A 20523-nucleotide genomic window follows, 5' to 3' on the forward strand; every position below is an offset into this window, starting at 1 on the left:
ATATATCATCAGATATATCAGGGCCTTTCTCAAGAGGCTGCTTTCAGAGAGGAGAATATTTCAGTGAAGAATTGAATCCCTAATGGTGTGATTTCAGGCACCATTGGGTTATGGAGCAATACAATAAAGGAGGGGGTATTCACCCAGGGAAGGAGACAGGGGCAGGAAATGGCGCGTCTGATTTGTTTTTAGCTATGTATGTAGCGCCACCTGGTGTGTACCTTGAGGAGGTTCAACTTCCTTTCTCTCCAAGGACAAAGTGGGCAGAAGACTGCGTTGTAGTTTGTCAGCAGGAAGCGTGCAGCCTACACATTTCTTCCTCTTTCTTTCCTGCTTGTCTCACCACATCTTTTGAGGCTTCAGATACTGACAAATCTGGACTTGAGATTTTTTTAGAGGTTGAGTTCTGTTTCTGCCTCTTGTGTTTCACCTACTTTCACCTACTTAACTCAGTGGTCAGCGCTCCTGTGTGTGGGCCCTGCTTGCTCTGTGGCCTGCCCTTCCTCTGCTGTACCTCAAGTCTAAGCCATATATCGCTTGTCTTCTTCGTCACGCTTCTCCCCTTCTATACTGGTCCCTGGTAACCTGGTGGTTCCTACTAAGGTAGGAAGACCTCTGACAGTGGCTAAATTCTTTCCCTCATCCGGAGGGATTAGCAAACTCTTACTTTTTCTTCTGGGTCTAGCTCATGCCTCGCCGTTGACTCCTTTCAGGTGGGGTTGATCACTCCATCCTTTGGGCTCATTCAATGCCTTGTATATCGCTCTATTCCAGAACTTACTGCACTGTGTACAGTTACCTGTTTACTTGTCTGAATTAGACGAGACCATGAACTCTTCAGTGGCAGGGACAGTTTTCTCATTCATCTCCATATATCTGGGGTTTAGCACAGGGGTTGGCATTTAGTAGACACCTGAAAGTACGTCGTGAATGAATGAATGAATGAATGAATGAATGAAAGAAGATAGATATGTGGAAGAAAAAAGGGAGGAAAGAAGGAGGATTAGTTGGATAGCAGGTTTTGTCAGTGAACAGAGGGAACGTGTGGGTGGTTAGAAGGATATATTTTCATTATGACTGATGCCCTTGAGGTATTACCCATCATGGCAGATACTTACAAAGGGAACTCAGGCCTGGGGGAAGCAGGGGCGTCTCCCAAGCCCTGCCCAGCCCCTTTGGCATGAGACTCATTTCTTTGTGCTTCTAGGAACAAATACTCAGGAGTCAGTCCAAGAGGTACAGCTCAATGGTTCCTTTTTCATCTTCCTTAAATCTCCCCATTACCACCACCCCAGTCATACCTCAGCCAGCAGGCTTTCTCTGGATTTCTGGTCTAGCTTGCAGGGTATTCTGCCTTTATATGGAACCTTCCAGATACCCCGGTATAAGGGGACTAACTATGGGATTTGAAGTCCTACAGATTGGAATTCTAGTCTCAGTTCTACCCGCAGTTACTTCCCCTATCTAACCCTTCATATCCACACCTGTCCCGGGCTGACAATAAAATAACATGTCATTATCTGCAGGGGGCACGAATGTGAAATATGTTGTAAACTAGTAGTTATTATAATTTTGGTAAGTCAGACACCTTAGAGGAAGGGTTCAGATGCCCAGGAACCTAGCTCCACAGCCTTTATTACTGGCAGCAAGGTGATGGCCGACGTAAGAATTATAGTAACACCTGTGGTTTCTGGTGGCACTGAGCGAACTCAGAGCCAGAGTCAGCAAACTAGGGAGAATATGTGCTGAGTGCCGCAGCCCTCCTTTTCCTCTTCGATGCCATGGCTCATGGCGTGTTGGCTGGCACCCCCTTGCCTGGCCTCCTCCAGCTCCCTGCATTGCCCCCTAGGCTGCACAAGGCCCAGGAGGAGCACCGCACGGTGGAGGTGGAGAAGGTACATCTGGAGAAGAAGCTGCGCGATGAGATCAACCTTGCCAAACAGGAAGCCCAGCGGCTGAAGGAGCTGCGGGAGGGTACTGAGAATGAGCGGAGCCGCCAAAAGTACGCCGAGGAGGAGTTGGAGCAGGTAGGAGAGTCTACAAATTCCTGGCCACGCGAGGGAGGTGGGTAAAGCACAGGGGCCAGAAGTCTGGCTGGAAAGCTTCATATGTGAGGACTTCGAAATATGGCTCAAAGAATATCTTCAAGAGTTCCTAGATTCTTACCAATAAGAGTAGTGGAAAAGTTGCAAAAAATTGTCACTGTGGTTTTCAAAGAACAGTGGATAACAGGCGGTAACAGTTATTATACTGATTTTTTTAATTGAGGTATTTACATGGAGTCAATTGTAGAAATTAAAAGTATACAGCTGGCAAGCTTTTACATGTACATATGCCTGTGTAACTGCCATCCAGATCAAAATATAGAATCTTTTAAGCATTCCAGAAAGCTTACTTTTACTGCCCCCTGCTGTCAATATTCAATCCAAAAGGTAGCTATGGTCATAATCTCTACACCAGGTTAGTTCCACCTGATTTTGAACTTCATATAAATGGCGTTATACAGTATATATTCTTTCTGTTTTGGTTTCTTTCACTCAACAGTATGTCTGTAAGAGTCATTTATTTAATTGCATAAAGCGATAGCTGGTTTATTTCCATTGCTGAGTAATAATCCATTGTATACTATAAATTATCCATTCTCCTGTTGATAGACATTTGGGTTGTTTGCAGTTTTCTGTGTGTTTGTTTGTCTTTTGTGAATAACACTGCTATGAACCTTCTTGCATATGTCGCTTGGTGGGTATAAGCATTTATTTCTGTTAGATACATAACAGGGTATTAAATATTTAGCTTTATTAGAAATTGCCAAACCATTTTCCAAAATAGTAGTACCAATCTATACTGCCACCAGCAATATGTGAGAGTGCTAGTTGAGTTACAACCTTGGTATTTTGGGACATTTTAATTCTACATATTCTGGTATGGATGTAGTGGTATCTCATTGTGATTTTAATTTTCATTTCCCTAATTGCTATTAATATTGAATACCCTTTCTTAAATTTATAGACCATTTTATTTGAGAATCTCTTCTCATTTTAAAAATTGAGTTGTCTGTCTTTTTCTTAATTGATTTGTAAGAATTTTTATATATATTCTTGATATAAGTCATTTTGTCAATACACATACGAGTACATATATATTGCAAGTCTTTTTCCCAGCCCATGGCTTGCTTTTCTGCTCTCTTAAAATTATCTTTTAGCAAACAGAAGTTCTTGATATTAATGAAGTCTGATTTAATCAATCTTTTTTTTTAATGGTGTTTTTTTTTTTTTTAAATTGGGGAATTGGGGGAGAGGAACAGCGTTGGGGAATTGGGGGGAAGAGGAACAGACAAGTTGCTGTCATTTTGTTCTTCAGTCTAGTTGTTGAGGACGTTGCTTCACTGGCCCAAGTTGGCACCATCATTGCGCTCTTCCCGGGCGAGGCAGATCAGTCGCCGGCTTCTGGACGGCTGCTCACTGCGGCTGCTGGCTGCTCACGCTGGCTGCTCACGCTGGCTGCAGTCTACACACGGTAGCCCATGGCAACACACTGCCACAGGGGCTGCAGCCTACGCCTCACGGCAGCCCAGCTCCAGGTTGAACTGTTGTTCAGCATCTTAGCTGTAGAGGGCAGTGTCACTGGCCCTCATATGTGGGATCTGAACCGGGGCCCTCTGGCATCCCAAGCCAGTTCTTAACCATCGCGCCACTCGGCCGTCCCTTAATGGTGCTTTTTGTGTCCTGTGTAAGAAACCTTTTCCTATCCCCAAAATATCTTCCTAAATTTTCTTCAAGAAGCTTTATTGTTTAACTTTTCATATTTAGGGATATGGTTTATTTTAAATTAATTTTTGTGTATGAAACTTTTTTTTCCCCAGGTAAATATTAGATTAGGTGATCATTCAGGAATCTCTATTCTGTTCTGTGGGCTGTTTGTCTATCCTTATACTACATTGTCTTATAATAAGTCTTGATAGCTGATAGTGTTAAGTTCTTAAGCTTTATTCTTCTTCAAGATGGCCTTGGCTGTTCTAGGTTCTTTGCCTCGCTCTATAATAAGCAGCCAAAAACATCAGTAAGGATTTAAAAAATTTAAATATGATTAATCAATTTGACCTCATTGACAACATATAGAGCATTTTACCTAACAATTACAGACTACACATTTTCTTTAGTGTTCGCATGTTGCTTCGGCTCCACTCTCGTTTTCCCTTCTGGGAATCTAATCCTTATGTTAGACCTTTTAAATGTATTCCACATGTCTCTTAGGCTCAGTTCTGCTCTTTTTTTCTCTCTGTGCTTTGGTTTGGTTATTTTCTATTGATCTGTCTTTGAGTTCCCTAATCCTAGATTCTGCTATGAACCCTGCACTATTTAACCCATTCAGTGGAATCCTTCTCTCAGATAATGTATTTTTCAGTTCTAGAATGTCCATTTTATACTCTTTTATAGGTTCTGGTTCCTGGTCCAAATTTTCCATGTTTTCATCTATTGTGTCCATCTTTTCCTGTATTTTCTTTAGCATTTCAATCATACTTATTTTAAAGTCCTGGTCTGGTAACTCTAACGTCTGGATCATTTATGGGACTGCTTATTTTTCCTCTTGATTATTGGTTATATTTTCCTGCCTCTTCTCATGTCTAGTAATTTATTTTTATTAAATGCTGGACAGTGTATACAAAAAAATAACAGAGGGTCCTGGTGATTTTATCTCCATCAGATAGAGGGTTCCCCTTTATTCTGTTAGGTATGTAGGCTGAGGACCTAATCACCTCAAGCCAGTCAGACATTGAGCTGTGTTGGAACTGGCTTGTAGTTTTAGTAAGACTTGGTCTAGTGCTCATTTGTCTCAGTTTCTCAGGCATATCCCTTCCTGACTTTTTATTGTGAGTTGGTGGATTTCTTTCTTTTCAGCCCTGAAAGACATGAGAGATTCGTTTCTGCCACTTGGAGATTTTGAATTTAGCTCTTTAGCCTCATGCACCTAGTAGCTTCAAAATTTTGCAGCTGTCTTGAGGGGACGACTGTCTGTGTGTTTGAGGCAGTTCCCCTCCTCTTGCAATGTTTTGTCTCCTAAGCATTATGAAGGTATGGGAGATTGTATGCCACTCTTTGACCTAGCCACCTATTCTCCTGCACAGCACCAGAATTCAGTAAATGCCCCCAAACGAAACATGGATGTATGTTTCATAATTATAATAATTTGTCTTTCAAAATTTTCATAACTTGTCTAGCTTTTTCCAGATGTCGTGTTGGATCAGAATTATTCTTTTGCCATGACCTAGTGCATCCTATGGGGAAGTATAAGTCAGGTGATAATACTTTAAAGCACACAGACCAGTCGTTATTAACTTTGCTGCATTTTATTTTATTTTATTTTTTTGGGTGTATAAATCTTTTTAAATTTTTTTATGATTGGTTTCAGGTATACAAAACAATGTAATAGTTAGACATTTACACCCCTCATAAAATGATAACCACCATCCCCAATTTACTACCTCTCTAACATCATATATAGCTGTTATAATTCCAGTGACTCTATTCCCTATGCTGTACTCCACATCCTGTGAATATATATATACCAGGGGTACCCCCAAAAATGTATATAAACAGACACTTTGGTCAACGTTGCTCAAGCAGTAGTTTGCCATAATCAGAAGTGCCTGGATGCTGATGGTAACCACTTTGAGCACCTCTTGTAATTGCAGAAGTCAAACGTGACTTGTATTCATCTTTTGTTATCGGTAAATATTGAATATTACAATTTTAATAGTTTTCCTTTCTTAAAATGTGTATACATTTTTTGGGCACCTTCTGTATGTATTTGATTATAGTTGACATTCAGTATTATTCAGCTTCAGCTTCAGGTGTACAGCGCAGTGGTACAGGCACCTACACAGTCCATGAAGCAGCCTCCCTAATAAGACAAGTGCCCATCTGACACCCTACAAAATCTTTACAACATTATTGATTATTTTCCCCAAACTGTATTTCATATCCCCGTGGCAGTATTGTGACTGCTAATTTGTACTTTCTAATCCCTTTCACTTGGAAAGCATTATAATTTGTTTGATGCTCAAGCCAACACTCCAGATCAATGAAATCAGAATCTGGGTTAGGGTCCAGATAGGAGCATTTTTCAAGTTCCCCAGGTGATTCCAGTGTATGACAAAGCTGAGAACCATAGCCATAGAGTAGAACAATGGGACCAGTGAACTCTGACTTGCCCCAGTCCTTATCTGTTGTCTTCTTCTCCTTCAGGCATTTGTTACTTGTGTGTGTAAGATGTGTCTGTCTTTGCCTCCCATCTTCCTATTTGCTGTTCCCTATTTTGTAATTATTTCTCTGATTAAGCAGTTTTGGAGCCTGTTAGGCTAGCCCTTTTGTGTGTCTTCCCAATTATCACACTTCCCTCTATTTGTTCTCTTTTTTCTCTTCTCTCTCCATTGTCCCCTTCTTAGCTTATTCCATCCCTTTAACTGTTCATGTAGAACTTGGTCATACATTTCAGACTTGATGTATTAGACTTTAAGGTATCTGTTCTTCATTTTAAATTTAAAAAGCCAGGAGTGGGTCGTTTTATAGTTTCTTTTTCAGGGGACAAAAACCAAGTGAAGATTGGCCCTCTTATTGGCTCTCTAAGGAATAAAAGTGTTCTGTCCTTAGCTAAGGCCTTCCCAGTCTGTCTCAGGCTGTGGAGAGGACTTGGCCCATTGGCTAAATTTGGGCATAATGAAACGGCTCTCAATCCCTTTTTTCTGGGATTCTGACCAGCCGAAGGTCAGTGTCCAGATGGGGGAGTTGGGAATCGCTTACACTCGTAACCTGAGTGAGATAGCAAGGAATCCAGAGCACGTACTGTCTGTATGTACTTTCACATCTTTCTCACTTGAGTGCTTTGTGACTGTCTGCTTCACTGTATGATCCTTGCTGAGAAGTCAGTGAGGAGATTTCTGCTTACACATTGGTCCTTTTATGTCTTGGCTTCTGTTAGCAATGCCCATGTTAAGTATCAGCATGCTTCTTGTCTTCTCAAGGGCACTGGAGAATGCCCTTCAAAGCCTACCTGCCCTGCTCGATGGGAGAGTTATAAGCAAAGTCTCTAGGCTAGCGAAGACTTTGGAGAGCATTCAGGCCAGTCCTCTTCTGGAGTAGCAATTATTTCTAAGATCTCTCTGGCATGCGCTCTTCACATGTCTCTCATGATGGAGAGTTCCCTCTCTCCTGAGATCAAGAAAGCCTTTCCTCACAGTAAACCGAGATCTACTGTAGGAACCACAGGGTCACCAGCTGGTTGAATGACAGATGGGGGGCCAGAACCAAATTTCCAGATTCCCAGTCAAGTGCTTTTTCTGCCACATTGTTATGGCTTGACGTCCAAGCACAGACTCCAACTATCAGAAGAAAGATGATTCACTGAGCTGACTGGTGCCTCAAGAGAGCAGGGAAGATTGCTGAGATTGGCCACATGACCGGGAGAGGCAGCTTGTGGGTGGGAAAAGAGTGCTCTCTAGTCTGGCAGGGAAAAAAAAAAAATCCCAATTTGATTTCTGGTTGAAATTACAGTAGTCTCCCCTCACCTGAGGTTTTGCTTTCTATGGTTTCAGTTATCTGCTGTCAACTGTAGTCCAAAAATATGAAATGGAAATTTTCAGATAGAACAATTTCTAAGTTTTAAATTGTGTGCTATTCTGAGTAGCTTGATGACATCTCACGCTGTTCTGCTCTGTCCCACCAGGATGTGAATCATCCCTTTGTCCAGTATAACCACGGTGGTTAGTCATCTAGTGCCCATCTCAGTCATCAGATGAACTGTTACTGTATCATAGTACTTGTGTTCAAGTAACCCTTATTTTACTTAATAATGGCCCCAAAGTGCAAAAGTGGTGATGCTGGCAATTTGGATATGCCAAAGAGAAGCCATAAAATGTACGTATATACAGGCATGCCTTGGAGATATTGCAGGTTCAGTTCCAGACCACCATAAGAAAGCAATTATTGCAATAAACCCAGTTATAATCTTTTTGCTGATAGAGTGTCTTACTTTCAATTTATAAAAAAAAAACAAAAAAAAATCTGTGACGTGCAATAAAGTGCAGTGCAATAAACAAGGTATAGTGTATATAGGGTTTAGTATTAGCCACGGTTTCAGGCATCCACTGGGGGTCTAAGAACTTACCCTCATGAATAAGGGGGACTACTGTATTTTCTGTGTGACCTTGAGTAGATTCTTTCCTTTTCTGAGTTTGCTTCCTTGTATATAAAATACAGAGACTAACCCTGGCCCTTTCTCCCTCTTGGGAGAGTTGTAAAGCTCACGTAAGATAGCAGAGAAGAACTCTGAATTCTGAAGTATCATTCAGAGGTATTGGAGAGGGTGATGGCAGTAGTAAGTGCACTCACATCCTCTTGGCTGCACAGGTTCGGGAGGCCTTGAGGAAAGCAGAGAAGGAACTGGAGTCACACAGCTCGTGGTATGCTCCAGAGGCCCTTCAGAAGTGGCTGCAGCTGACGCATGAGGTGGAGGTGCAGTACTACAACATCAAGAAGCAAAATGCCGAGAAGCAGCTGCTGGTGGCCAAGGAGGGGGTGAGCTGTGCCCTCCTGCTGCGCGCCTCTTCCCCTCTTTGCCTCCCTCCCTCTCACTTGCCCTTCTTCCTCCTTTCTACCGCTCCCTAGCCCCTCCTGTTGGACAAAGAGATATCCTGGTGCTGGGCTCTGTTTCTTTTCATAATACCATGTTTCCCTGAAAATAAGACCTAACCAGAAAATAAGCCCTAGCATGATTTTTCAGAATGCTTGTAATATAAGCTATACCCCAAACATAAGCCCCGGTTAAGCTCATCAGCCAGACATGACTGTTTGAATAAATAAAGATTTTTGTACATGAATAAATGAATAGATGTAGATTATTGAAGCAAAAATTAATAGAAGACCCGGTCTTATTTTTGGGGAAACACGATATATAGCTCCTGACAATGTCCTCAAGCTTCTGGAGCAGGGAATGAGGGTGTGGGGGTTTCCCACCTGCCTTCTGGGAAAGATACAGCAAGTGGAGGCAGGTAGAGAGAAGGCTCTGCCAGCCCTAGGCTGCCATGGTGGCAGAATCCTGCTGGGGCTAGGGTACTGTCAGGGGATCCTTTGCTTCTCTTGTTTCCTCTATTTTCTTTCTTTCCCTACTGTTTTCCCTCTCCTTGCCTTCCTTTCCTTTTCCCCATCTTCTCTTCCTTTTTCTTGTGCAGCCTAAGCTGTGCTAGGAGGAGGGGGACCCTGCCACAGAAAGGCATTCCTCATTTTTCCCAACCTCTAATCCCTGCTCTTTTTAAGCTGAGGGCCTCATCTTTGCAGGCTGAGAAGATAAAAAAGAAGAGAAACACACTCTTTGGCACCTTCCACGTGGCCCACAGCTCTTCCCTGGATGATGTAGATCACAAAATCTTAACAGCTAAGTAAGTAGCACCTGCAGCCCAGCTCTGGCAAAGTCCATTCCATCCTTAGAGTTTGAGGGTGTACAGGGCCGCCAACCCCAATTTTACTTTTTCACTGGTAGAGGGACAGCGGTGGTCTCCTGCCCCAGCCCTTATTCAGCTCCCACCTTGTTCTTAAGTTTACATTTTATTTGTGTTTTTTATTTACACATATCCTCCCAATGCTCCTCCCAATGCTCCCATATGCTCCTTTAAGAGGCCTCGTGCTTGATGGGGCACACACCCAGCCCATGCCTGCAATTCTTTTTCATTTGTCCTCAGGCAAGCTCTGAGTGAGGTGACAGCAGCACTGCGGGAGCGTCTGCACCGTTGGCAGCAGATTGAGATCCTCTGTGGCTTCCAGATTGTCAATAACCCTGGCATCCACTCACTGGTGGCTGCCCTCAACATAGATCCCAGCTGGATGGGCAGTACGCGACCCAACCCTGCCCACTTCATCATGACTGACGACGTGGATGACATGGATGAGGAGATTGTGTCACCCTTGTCCATGCAGTGTAGGTGACCTCTTGGGTGGGGACGAGGGAAGGAACCTTTGATGCGTGGGTTGAAAAGTCATTGGCCACTGCCGTACTTAAACAGCATATGGGGCAGATACCAAGTTCAACTCACGACCTTGAACAACAAAGCACAATTTGCGTCAGGATGTTCCTTTATAGTTGTCCTTCCAGTGGTTTTCCTTGTGATGTGCTCTGTCTGCCCTTCTGGGTCTGTTGTGTTAAGTGTGCCTCCCTTCACTCTGTTTTTTTTAAAATCCTTTCATTTACCCCCCCACCCTGTCCCTCGTCTACCTTTATGAAAATAATCTCCCTAGTGGTTCGTGATGTAAAAAATGGCATTTATTTTGACTCATTTGATTCATTTTATTGTTTTTATTTGTTTTCATTTTATATTCTTTGTTCTTAATTGCTAAAGTAGGTGAATGGAATGATGTCTCTTTCTCTGGCTTTTTATGTGAGACCCCAGGAAGCAATAGTCCCTTGAAGTGATATAGCCCTAAAAACTCCAAGCCAGAAAGATGTTCTTAACCAGGAGGCGTCTCCCGCACAAGCATGTCTGGTTTTCCACCTGAACTCTTGGACCTCCCCACCCTCTGTCCTGGATCTTCCCTTTCCCTTGTCTCCCCTGTGAATGATAAGAGCTGAGTAGAGCAGAGTCGAAAGAGACAACACTGTGGCAATTCTTCAGTGAATGAAGGGACTTAGCCCTTACTGGCCCTGATGAGGTTTTCTCTGGATCAGAGGCTATATTAGATAAATAGACTAGAGTCTAATGGCAAAGCTGTTGTCCTGGGCTCATATCCCATGGGTGCAGAAGGGATGGCAAAAAGCTGGGGCTGAGTTAGGGGCTCACTTTTGGAAAGCCAGATTCTTTAATCAGGCTAGATTCCAGCTCCAGACAAGATTAATTTGTAAATTTCTTCAATATTTTGCCTCTGGCCAAGCCTCTCTGTCTCCCTGGTCCATCTCTTATCAGGGCTTTTTGCTCAAAGGTCCAACAAGGTTAAGATCACTGGCAAGCAGAGCTTGATCCTGACATGGATCTAAAAGCTCCTGTGTTCTCTGGGTCGGGAGGGACCTTCATTAGCTCTGAGCTACCCACCTCTTGCCCCTGGGTCCTTCCCTTATCCCATTAGTGGGCAGGCTGAAGCCCTCTGTAAATCAGATTCTCTTCTCCTTTTGGCCTGGCTGTTGGACCCTAGATGCTGCCTGGCTGATGGGGCGTAGGTTCAGTGACCGCTCGCTCTGCTCAGCATCTGCCGGCTCGGATGATCAGTCCCTCTGGAAATACCCGGGTTTGAGGAGCCCCTTTGGGGCTTTTGTTTTTCCAACTTTTGGGACTAAACCAACACTCCTCCACACGGGCCCCTTCTCCTGCCTGCCTCACTCCCTTGCCTGCTCCCTCTGTTCCCTCAGCACGCCCTCACTAACTGCAGGGAAGGGTTCGGGGGTGAGAGGAATCAGCCTGCTCAGCTGAGGACTGGAGAGAGGACACCCATGGTGATGGAAGGCTTGGGCTTCTTCTCTCAGCCCAGCTAGACAGATGTCCTGGTAGCCGCTCTTCCAGCCGGCTGGGATGGAGAGAGGGAAGGAAAGATCCTCTCCCTCTTTTCCCTTGTTTGTGTTTCTCCGTTTTCCCCTTCTCTCTCCCTTTCCTCCTCCCTATTCCATGCTTCCTCTTCCTCTTCCACCCTGCTTTCATGCCTTGAAAGCCACCCGCCATAGAAGCCCTGCCTCCCCGGCTCTCCATCACCGTGGAGCTGTGCTCTCTCCCTGGTGGCCTATTCAAGGCTTCTGCCACCCATCTACTCTGGCCCTTTCTCCCATTTTTAGGGAGAAGGCAGGGAGGCCCATCTATCAGGGTAGAGGAGGAAAAACAAAGGTGTGAATTCTGTTTTTAGCTGGGGCTTGGGATGAGCCCTGGGGTCATGTTCTAGCACATTCCTCAGTTACCTGGTTCCCACGTAGCCGTTAACTGGGTATGGTGGCCATCGTCTTCCAAGAGCCTGCTTTGTAGCATTGTTCCAAGAGCTGGTTCTTTGATGTTTACATGCTAATTAGAGAAAATTTGGGAAGTAAGAAGAGTAAATATGAGCATAAAGATGTCCATAGTCCCACCATATTTGAGCACCTTTTTTTTCAGTCTTCTGTCTGTGAAATTTTAAAATAATATTTTATGGGGTCAAGATAATGATAACCACTATCCTTTATTGAGTGCCACGAACTGTGTCAGGTACTTTAAATACATTGTCTTGAAGCCTCATGACAACCTTGCAGGATTTTATAAATTAGGCATTAAAACAGGACAGTGAATTGCTCAGGGTCACAGCTACAAGGCCTGGTTTCAAACTCTAGTCTTGTATTTCATAGGTCAAGGTATTCCTTTTACACACAATTTTGTATCCTTTTGTTTTCGCTGGATATTTTAATAGGAATTTTCCTTTGGTTTTAAAATCTTTTCGTAAACAGCATTTTTAATAGCTATATAGCCTTCCAGCAACTGGATATATTATCTTTTTCCCATTGTTCCACTTTTATGTTTGTTTTCATGCAATTATTAATGATGATGTACTGAATATGTTTCTATAGAAATCCTTGTCTAAGCGGTGCATTATTTCCTGAGGCTGGCTTTCTAAAATGGCTGGTTCTTAGTGCTCTCCCGAACCTTGCCCCAAAGCCCTACCCAACCCTACCCTGCCTGTGCCCTCCCACTAACTGCCTTGCCATCTCCCTTTGTAGTAATGTTGGCCCTAGGTCTCATTCTATTGAAATTGCCACTAAAACTGACCTGGGCACCTCATCTTCAATTTCCCCTTCATTTCAGGACCCCTGGTGGGAGGTTTTTGGGAGGAGGTGCCCCATTCTTCAGATTGGGCACCAAAGGCCCAGCGTGGTCTCCAGCAAGTATTTCTCCATGGGCAAATTTGCTTGCCTGCCATCCCAAAGTAGGCTGTCCTTTCCTCACACTGTCTTCACTCTCCTTGCAGCCCCCAGCCTGCAGAGCAATGTCCGGCAGCGCCTGACGGAGCCACAGCATGGCCTGGGATCTCAGAGGTTGGTAGAGGGCGAGGCTGGCCACTTCTTGACAAGCCGGGTATCTCTGCGGCGAATGCGCAGCCTTTCATCTGGACAGTCTTTCAGTTCTGAAGGCCACGGGACCAGCTCTCCATCTGCCTCTGCTTCTCCTTCTTCCTGCTCCTCTACCACCAGCACCACCACCACCACCACTGCCACCACCACCACCACCACCAACTCCTCCTCCTCCTCCATCACCACCGTCCATGTCCACCCTGTTTATTACCACCACAGCACTTCCTATTTTCTCCAGATGGAGCCCTCCCCTGACCCATCCCCTTCTGACAGCACCGCTGTGATGCCTGGGCATTCAGAGAGCTTGGGGTATCAGCTATCTCTCTTCTGTTTCTTTCTTCCTTCCCTTTCTGCTGCCTTTACCTTGGCCTCTGCCTGCTGGCTGCTGCTTGGTCAGCTGTGGGGGTGTGTGCAATGGGGCATCTTTTCCTTGTCCTGTCCTTTCCCAGCCCTGGGACTCCTTCTTAAGGGCAGCCTAACTCCCCACACCTTTCTTTCCTTCTCTGTTTGGGGTTTGCTGACTCTAAAAATGAGTAACCCCCCTCCCTCATGGTCCCATAGCACTTTTGCCTAAACTATGCACTTTCAAATCTGTTATCTCAGTGGAGTCCTCATTTCCTTTATTTCTTCAACAAAGATTTATTGATACCTACTCTGTGCCAGGCTCTGCTGGGCATGGGGGTTCACAGATGATAAGATACAGCCCCAGCCATCAAGAATTACAGTCTGGTGTGAGGAAGGTACATAAATAATTATGGAACAATTTGCTGAGTGCTATGGGGGTGTTGAGGAGGAAGTGACTAACAGTGTGTACTTGCGTGGAACACTTCACAAAAGAGATGATATTGGTGCTAACATCCTGTGTACAGGAAAGGAGAATGTATATTCTAGGCTGAGGAAACATTATGTGTAGAGGAATGGAGGTTCAAGAGAATCTGATATATCTGTGGTTAGGACATTGGATACTTGTATGTGTCGGTGCGAAGGGGTAGCAGATGAGTCTAGAATGATGAAGGGCTCTGAATGGCTAGGGGCTTTGGCCGTTACCCTTTAGGAGATGGAGAACTGCAAAAGAGTTTCTGCAAGGAAGCGAATTGGTCAGATTTGCAGTTTAGAAATAACATGTTAATGGTCTGTATAAAAGAAGGGAGAGATGAGAGGAATTTGGAAGTCTCTACAGTAGACCACTAGGGGAGATAACAAGGTTTTCGGATCGAAAGGGAAGGATTAATTTGGTAACTGGCTATGAGGGGTGAAGAAGAGGGGAGGAGTCTAGGATGACACCCAGGTTTCTAGCTTGGGTGACTGAATGGATGTAGTTCCCTTCATGGAATTAGGAAACAGAAGAGGGGAAACAGGTTTAGGAGTTTGGGATAAGAAAAGTTTTTAGGTGGGACAGGCATTAAAATACACACTTTCAGTGTAGGAAGTTAAGGCTCTGAAAAGTGAAGTAGTTTTCCCCAGGTCCCACAGCTAATTAGGAGCAGAGCATCGATTAGAACTTGGCTTTCCATTCCAGGATGCTCTGTTTGATATTTTTGTCCTTCCACAGGTTCTCAATAAGTGAGCTGTGTAGGAACTGGCTTTCTCCCACAGCTTGGTCTGGCAGGTATAGGGACTTTTCTTGTTGGTAGCTCAAGATGATAGGCTCGGGTCAGAGACAGTAGCCTTGACCTTGCCTGGAACAAGCTTCCAGGCAAGGAAGCTTGTCCTTCTCCTCTGGAAGGACCGCTCATCTCTGAAGTTGTGACCACGGCACAGTCCTGGCCTCCAGGCTGCAGCCTGCTTACTCTGTTGCTTCCTTTTGCTCCTGCCTCACTCTGGATACCAGTCTCTCTAGCTCTGCCCCTTGAGCCTCTGGATAGTTATCCTTGAGGACATTCCTTTTTCTTCCACAAAGGAACTGCCTTTACTAGTGTTATCACCCAGCAGAGCTGCTCATCTTCATTCTCATCCTCATTTTCATCCAAAAGCCTAGGCAAGGAGATCGCCCCTCCCAATACCGATGGTGAGGACTGAGTTGGTTTGGGGGCACTAGGAGATGCTGTGACTCTCATGCTCCAAGGCCCAAGCTGAGGCCAGTGCGGGGGGAGGGTGGGGAGGTACCTGCATCCACCTGGCCTGTTCACTACCTAATTTTCTTTTGCACCACGCACCAGAGGATCGTCTCTAAAGGGAAACAGGCTCTCTAGTAAGGTTAGTAGCTTGGGGTGGGAGCCCAAGGCAGCCAGCCTTTGGGGAGGGACACCCCTGGCCTGAATTTTCTCAAAGATTCAGGGAGGGAAGGTGAGCTTGCCTCAGTGGGCCTTTTCCCTCCTACATCTACCCAGGCTTCCTCCCAGGTTATTTTCTTGCTTTGGGAGCCGCAGCTTTTAGTTGATGAGGAACGCATAAGAGGATGGGAAACACAACCACATGGGGCTGTGGGCCTGGTGGAGTGAGTCTGGGAGGGCCCCTACCCTTTGACCTCTCTTCCTTGGCATTGGGAAGGTTGGCTCTTAGAATCTTCACCTTCTCAGCCTAGAGGACGCCCTTTCCCAGTGTAGTTGCTCCTCAGAACTTCCTTGGCACCGTGCTTGGTGGTTCATATGTGTGTGGAAAAGGCAGGATATGGAGAGAGGATCATCTTGGGGCTTAGAGAAACAAGGGCATGTTTAGGCAGAAGGAAGGACAGCATCAGATATTAGGAAACCAAATTTGAGGCCAAATATTGGTAAATACTAGAGTGTGTGTCTGACACAGTAGTTGTAGAATGGGAGTTGCAGAGGGAATTGTTCTCTGCTATCCAGTCTCCAGGAAGGTACTGACCCATGGGGTGGCTACTTAGTTCATTGTTTCCTACTGAGAGTTAAACCTATAATAGCTGTGAGCCAACCTCCCACTTTTTTTTTTTTTTTTTGCCTGTTTTAGGTCTGGTGCACGCCCTAATTTTTGACCCACAGCCTCCTTCTTTCCAGGTCCTGTGGTGCTCTCCTGTCGCATTTCCGACTCTTTCCCTTTGGCTTCCTGACTTGGATGTTTAAGCATTTGCCTTAGTCCTCTCCTCTGCCTCTACTGTGGGTTCTTAGGCCTCTGGGAAAGCAGAAGGAAGGTTAAGGGATTGGCAGGGGACCCTTATATCTACCCTTCTGTCTGTAAAGGCAGGCAGGGTAGCATCTGGATTGGTCCATGGCCGCCTTAGGAATAGCCAGCCCCTAAAAGGGTCTCAACTTTTCAGACTAGCCTCTGTGTGTGCATGTCCAGTATGCAGTGCCACGTCCCCATAACTCAGCCTTGCAAAGAAGCCTCTTGTGACTGGCCCACATAATGGGTCTTCCAGCTTGACTGGCCTCATCATCTTCATTCCAACAACACTTTCTACATTTCCAAGTGCTTTGCCAACAACGGTTTTGCAAGATAATTGAATTGGTATTATCATTTGGCCCAAAATTGAGGACCAGCAAGGTTAGATGACTTGTCCAAGCCTCAGGCGGAGATGGAAATTGAATCAGACCTTATGACGTCCAGTGTGCAGCTCTTCTGAACCCACTGCTCCTTAGAGGCCAACATCCTGTCTTTCTGCACTTCCTCCATTCTCCCTGTCAGCAGAGCTCTAACTGAAAAGGACCCCACCCTTCCTGCTGCTAGCTGACTTTGATTTTAACTTTGAAACACTTCTGTATGACCCACTTTGAATCCTGCAAGATGGTTGAAAGAGGCAGCATCCTGGCCTTTTGGGGTGGGTGAAGGATTGTTTGCAAGGCTGTTCTAACCATCTCCTCCCCAGCCTGGGTCAGGCCCACTTACTGCATGTGCCCTGTTTCTTAGGGCCTGACCCAGACTGGATGTGTCCAAGGGTGTGACAGGAGTAAGTGGGGGAGGAAGGCATGGGAAGTGGTGATTCAGAGCAAGAGGTGGGTTTTGTGTTAGCTTGGGGTTGGGTCCTAAGAAATCCAGCCAGCTATGGGAAGGCAGAGAAGTTATCGAGGAAGATGCCCATGGGATTGAAGCCTATTGTTGCCCCAGTGTAGGGCCTGGCTTTTAATCAGGGGTGTGGCCCAGGCGTTAGAAAGCCCTTTGCCTGACATGATTGTATAATGACATTTGTTTTTGCTTGTTGTCTGTCTCTTCTGTCCCCATCACTCTTCCCTTTCTTTTTTTTTTCTCTCCCCCTGGTCCTTATTATTTCCACCTGCTTCTCCTTTTGCTTTTCTTCCCAACTTTATTCTCTTTTCTCCAATCTATCCCCATTCCCTTTTCCCACCTCCTCTCTCATCCTGTACTTATGGCTTACTCATCTTCCTTCTGTTTCTTATTCTTCTTTCTCACCTGCCTGTTCATCCTGTTTTATCTTTCCTGCCCTTCTCTCCGCCCCCACTTTCCTACTGTGTCCTATCTTTTCATGTTATCTCTCTTTCCTCTTTAACTTCCCCCTGTCTACCTGTCCTGTATATGTCCCTTTCTTCTTCTCTGACCTGTCTTGCAGGGATTTGACCCATTCCGATTCGGAGTCCTCCCTCCATATGAGTGACCGCCAGCGTACAGCCCCTAAGCCTCCTCAGATGGTCCGTGCTGCAGATGACGCTCTCAATGCCATGACTTCCAACGGCAGCAACCGGCTGATTGAGGGGGTCCACCCGGGGTCTCTGGTGGAGAAACTGCCTGACAGCCCCGCCCTGGCCAAGAAGGCCCTGCTGGCGCTGAACCATGGGCTGGACAAGACCCACAGCCTGATGGAGCTGAGCCCCTCAGCCCCACCTGGTGGCTCTCCACCTTTGGATTCTTCCCGTTCTCACAGCCCCAGTTCCCCAGACCCAGATACGCCATCTCCAGTTGGGGACAGCCGAGCCCTGCAGGCCAGCCGAAATACACGCATTCCCCAACTGGCTGGCAAGAAGGGCGTGGCTGAGGAGGATAATGGCTCCATTGGTGAGGAGACAGACTCCAGCCCAGGCCGGAAGAAGTTTCCCATCAAACTCTTTAAGAAACCTCTTAAGAAGTAGGCAGGATAAGGGTGGCAGTGGTGGGACAGCTTGTCCTTCCCTGGTCTTCTGCCTCCCCTTCCCTGCCTTCCAAGAAACCTGGCCCCTAGAATGGGGCATGGGAGGGGTTGGCCCAAGGGCCTGGGCACTGTACATACCTGCCCCCCTCATCCTTGGGTCCTTCAACATTATTTATTAACTGACCACCATGGCCTGCCTACCCTGCCTCCCTCCCATCCACAGGCTGCTGCTGTCACTCCCTTTCCACTTCAGTGCATGTCTTAGTTGCTGTCCCCTCAGCTACCAGCTCCACCTCTGGGGTCCAGCTTCTGTCTCTGCTGTCCCAGTTTTGAGGTTTGGTTTCTTGTTTTTCTCTGTCTCCTGCTTTCAGGTTCCTCCCTCCCACCATACCCCAACTTCCCCTAGCAGCTACGGGGGGAAAATAGGAGTAACTACTGACACCTGTGCCTCAGATCTGTTCCACCCCACCTACAATAGCTCTGTTTGCTCCAAACTGGGTCATAGGGCCTAAAATTTGAGGTTTGTTCTTTGGGAGTGTGGTGGGCCAGAGGGAATCTTGGCCTGGAGCTCACTCAGGCCTCCAGGGGTCCATGGGGGACTGAAATCAATTCTCAGAGAACAAACTACTAGAGAGTTTCAAAGAGAGGCCAGGCTAGGGGATAGATCGGGAGAGACTTCTCTTAGTTGGATGAGTAGATGCCAGAGTTGTGGGCTACAAGGCAGTCACCTTTTCTCTCTTCTCACCCATACCTGCCTCTCTCTTATCCCTGCTCCCCCATACTGCAGGAGGGTTTGTCTAAAACAGGTGCTGCCCAAATGCTCCCTAAGCATCAGTACTCCCGAGGCTCAGGACAATCAGCTCCCCTGACCATGGGAGTCTCAGTCATGGTACAGGGCTCTAGTGGGCCCTGGAGTTGTTGGGCAGGATGTTGCATTTGAACCAAAAGACAGTTTAAAATTGAGAAAAAAAAAAATCTCCTGACTGAATTTCCCAAGTGCCTGCACCACATACTCCCCTTGTCAGACCCCATTTTCATGTTACTGCATAGGCTGGGCCAGAGGCTCAAAAAGGACACAGCCAGTTTAGGGAAGGGGGTGGCTAAGGAAGATGGTGTAGGTGAAGGTGGCGGTGTGACCACTTCCCCCCACCCTTCCCACCCTCTAAACAACGCTCCTTTACCTGTTTTTGCTATGGCTGTAAAGGTATTTTTACTCTGCCCCACTCCCTGACATGCCTTTACTCTGGGATCCTATTTTGGGCCTGGGGTGGGGGCATTTGGGGCTGGTCTTAGGAGGGGGCGAGGCTGCAGACTGCCTTGTACTTCCTGGACACCCTCACATGGGTTTTTCTGTGTTATTTCATAAGACTCTTTGAAGTCCAATAAAGCATGTAGGAGATTTTAACCTCTGCTGGCATTGACTCTCATTGTGTTGTCTGTGCAATCTGTGGCATAGCAGACAGGATGAGGAAGACTATTTCTGCCCTGCCAAGGGAAAATGGAACTAATACACATACCCAAAAGCTCTCTGGGTAAGAGTTACCAGATGAAATGGATGCCCAGTTAAATTTAATTTTAGATAAACAATGTTTTTAGTATAGTTTTCTTCCATGCAATATTTGGGACACTTTTTTTTTTCCAGATTTTTTTATTGGAGAATTGGAAAGGGAACAGTGTCGGGGAATAGTGTTTTTTTTCCAGGACACATCAGCTCCAAGTCAAGTTGTTGTCCTTCAGTCTTAGTTGTGGAGGGCGCAAGCTCAGCTGTAAGTCCGCTCAGCTCTTAAGTCCAGTCGTTGCTTTCAATCTAGTTGTGGGGGTGTGCATCCCATTATCTCATGTGGGAGTCAAACAGGCAACCTTGTTAAGAGCACATGCTCTCACCAGCTGAGCAGCTGCTCAGCTCAAGGTGGTGTGTTCAATCTTAGCTGGGGGGGGGGGGGAGGGGGGAACACAGCACATCGTCCCATGTGGGAATTGAACCGGGGACCCTGTTGCTCAGAGCTCGTGCTCTAACCAACTGCACCACCCAGCGCTGGGACACATTGTTTTTATTTGCTAAATCTGGCAACCCTTTGTCTGGGCCATCTTGACCTACCTATTCTATAGCTCACCTGACTTATGACTCTTACATTTACTTCACAGGGAGATTGGGATGCATCTGGAAGGTACATACTGCCTAAGCATTGTCTTGCAAGTTAAGGCTTCCCCCTTTATGATAAAACTATAAATAAAAACATTTTTCTTAAAAAAGTGAATGAAAGATTTTAGGAAGGGGATGTCACATGAGATTTCATAAAATTCAGTTGATCATAAAAATCAGAAGCTTCTGTGTCAACCTTGTATATTACAGCTCATCTATTCTTAGTCTCCACATTCAATCACCGAGCCCTGTCTATTCTACCTCCACAAGGCCATATTGCTGACCCTGTCTGTCCCTGCCACCATCCACTGGAGAACTCTGAAAGCAAGTGGGGTCT

General features: G+C 45.9%; 1 protein-coding gene across 8 annotated transcripts in view; it reads left to right on the forward strand.

Moving 5' to 3' along the window:
• The window catches only part of STIM1 (stromal interaction molecule 1), a 190300-nt gene extending 170847 nt beyond the window's left edge, over positions 1 to 19453 (forward strand). For 4 of the 8 annotated variants that reach the window (XM_019625642.1, XM_019625643.1, XM_019625645.1 and 1 more), the window contains exons 7-13: positions 1850 to 2027; positions 8406 to 8573; positions 9333 to 9433; positions 9734 to 9969; positions 11175 to 11267; positions 12960 to 13371; positions 17528 to 19448. In XM_019625642.1, coding sequence (XP_019481187.1) covers positions 1850 to 2027; positions 8406 to 8573; positions 9333 to 9433; positions 9734 to 9969; positions 11175 to 11267; positions 12960 to 13371; positions 17528 to 18044 — 1705 coding nt within the window. In that variant the 3' untranslated portion in view covers positions 18045 to 19448. Of the gene's footprint in view, positions 1 to 1849; positions 2028 to 8405; positions 8574 to 9332; positions 9434 to 9733; positions 9970 to 11174; positions 11268 to 12959; positions 13372 to 15221; positions 15259 to 17527 lie in introns of all 8 variants that reach the window. The other 4 variants (XM_019625647.1, XM_019625650.1, XM_019625644.1 and 1 more) reach the window with 4 other exon arrangements.
• The last annotated feature ends 1070 nt before the right edge of the window (positions 19454 to 20523 follow it).

Source organism: Hipposideros armiger, unplaced genomic scaffold (assembly GCF_001890085.2).
Source record: "Hipposideros armiger isolate ML-2016 unplaced genomic scaffold, ASM189008v1 scaffold_635, whole genome shotgun sequence".
Classification (NCBI taxonomy): domain Eukaryota; kingdom Metazoa; phylum Chordata; class Mammalia; order Chiroptera; family Hipposideridae; genus Hipposideros; species Hipposideros armiger.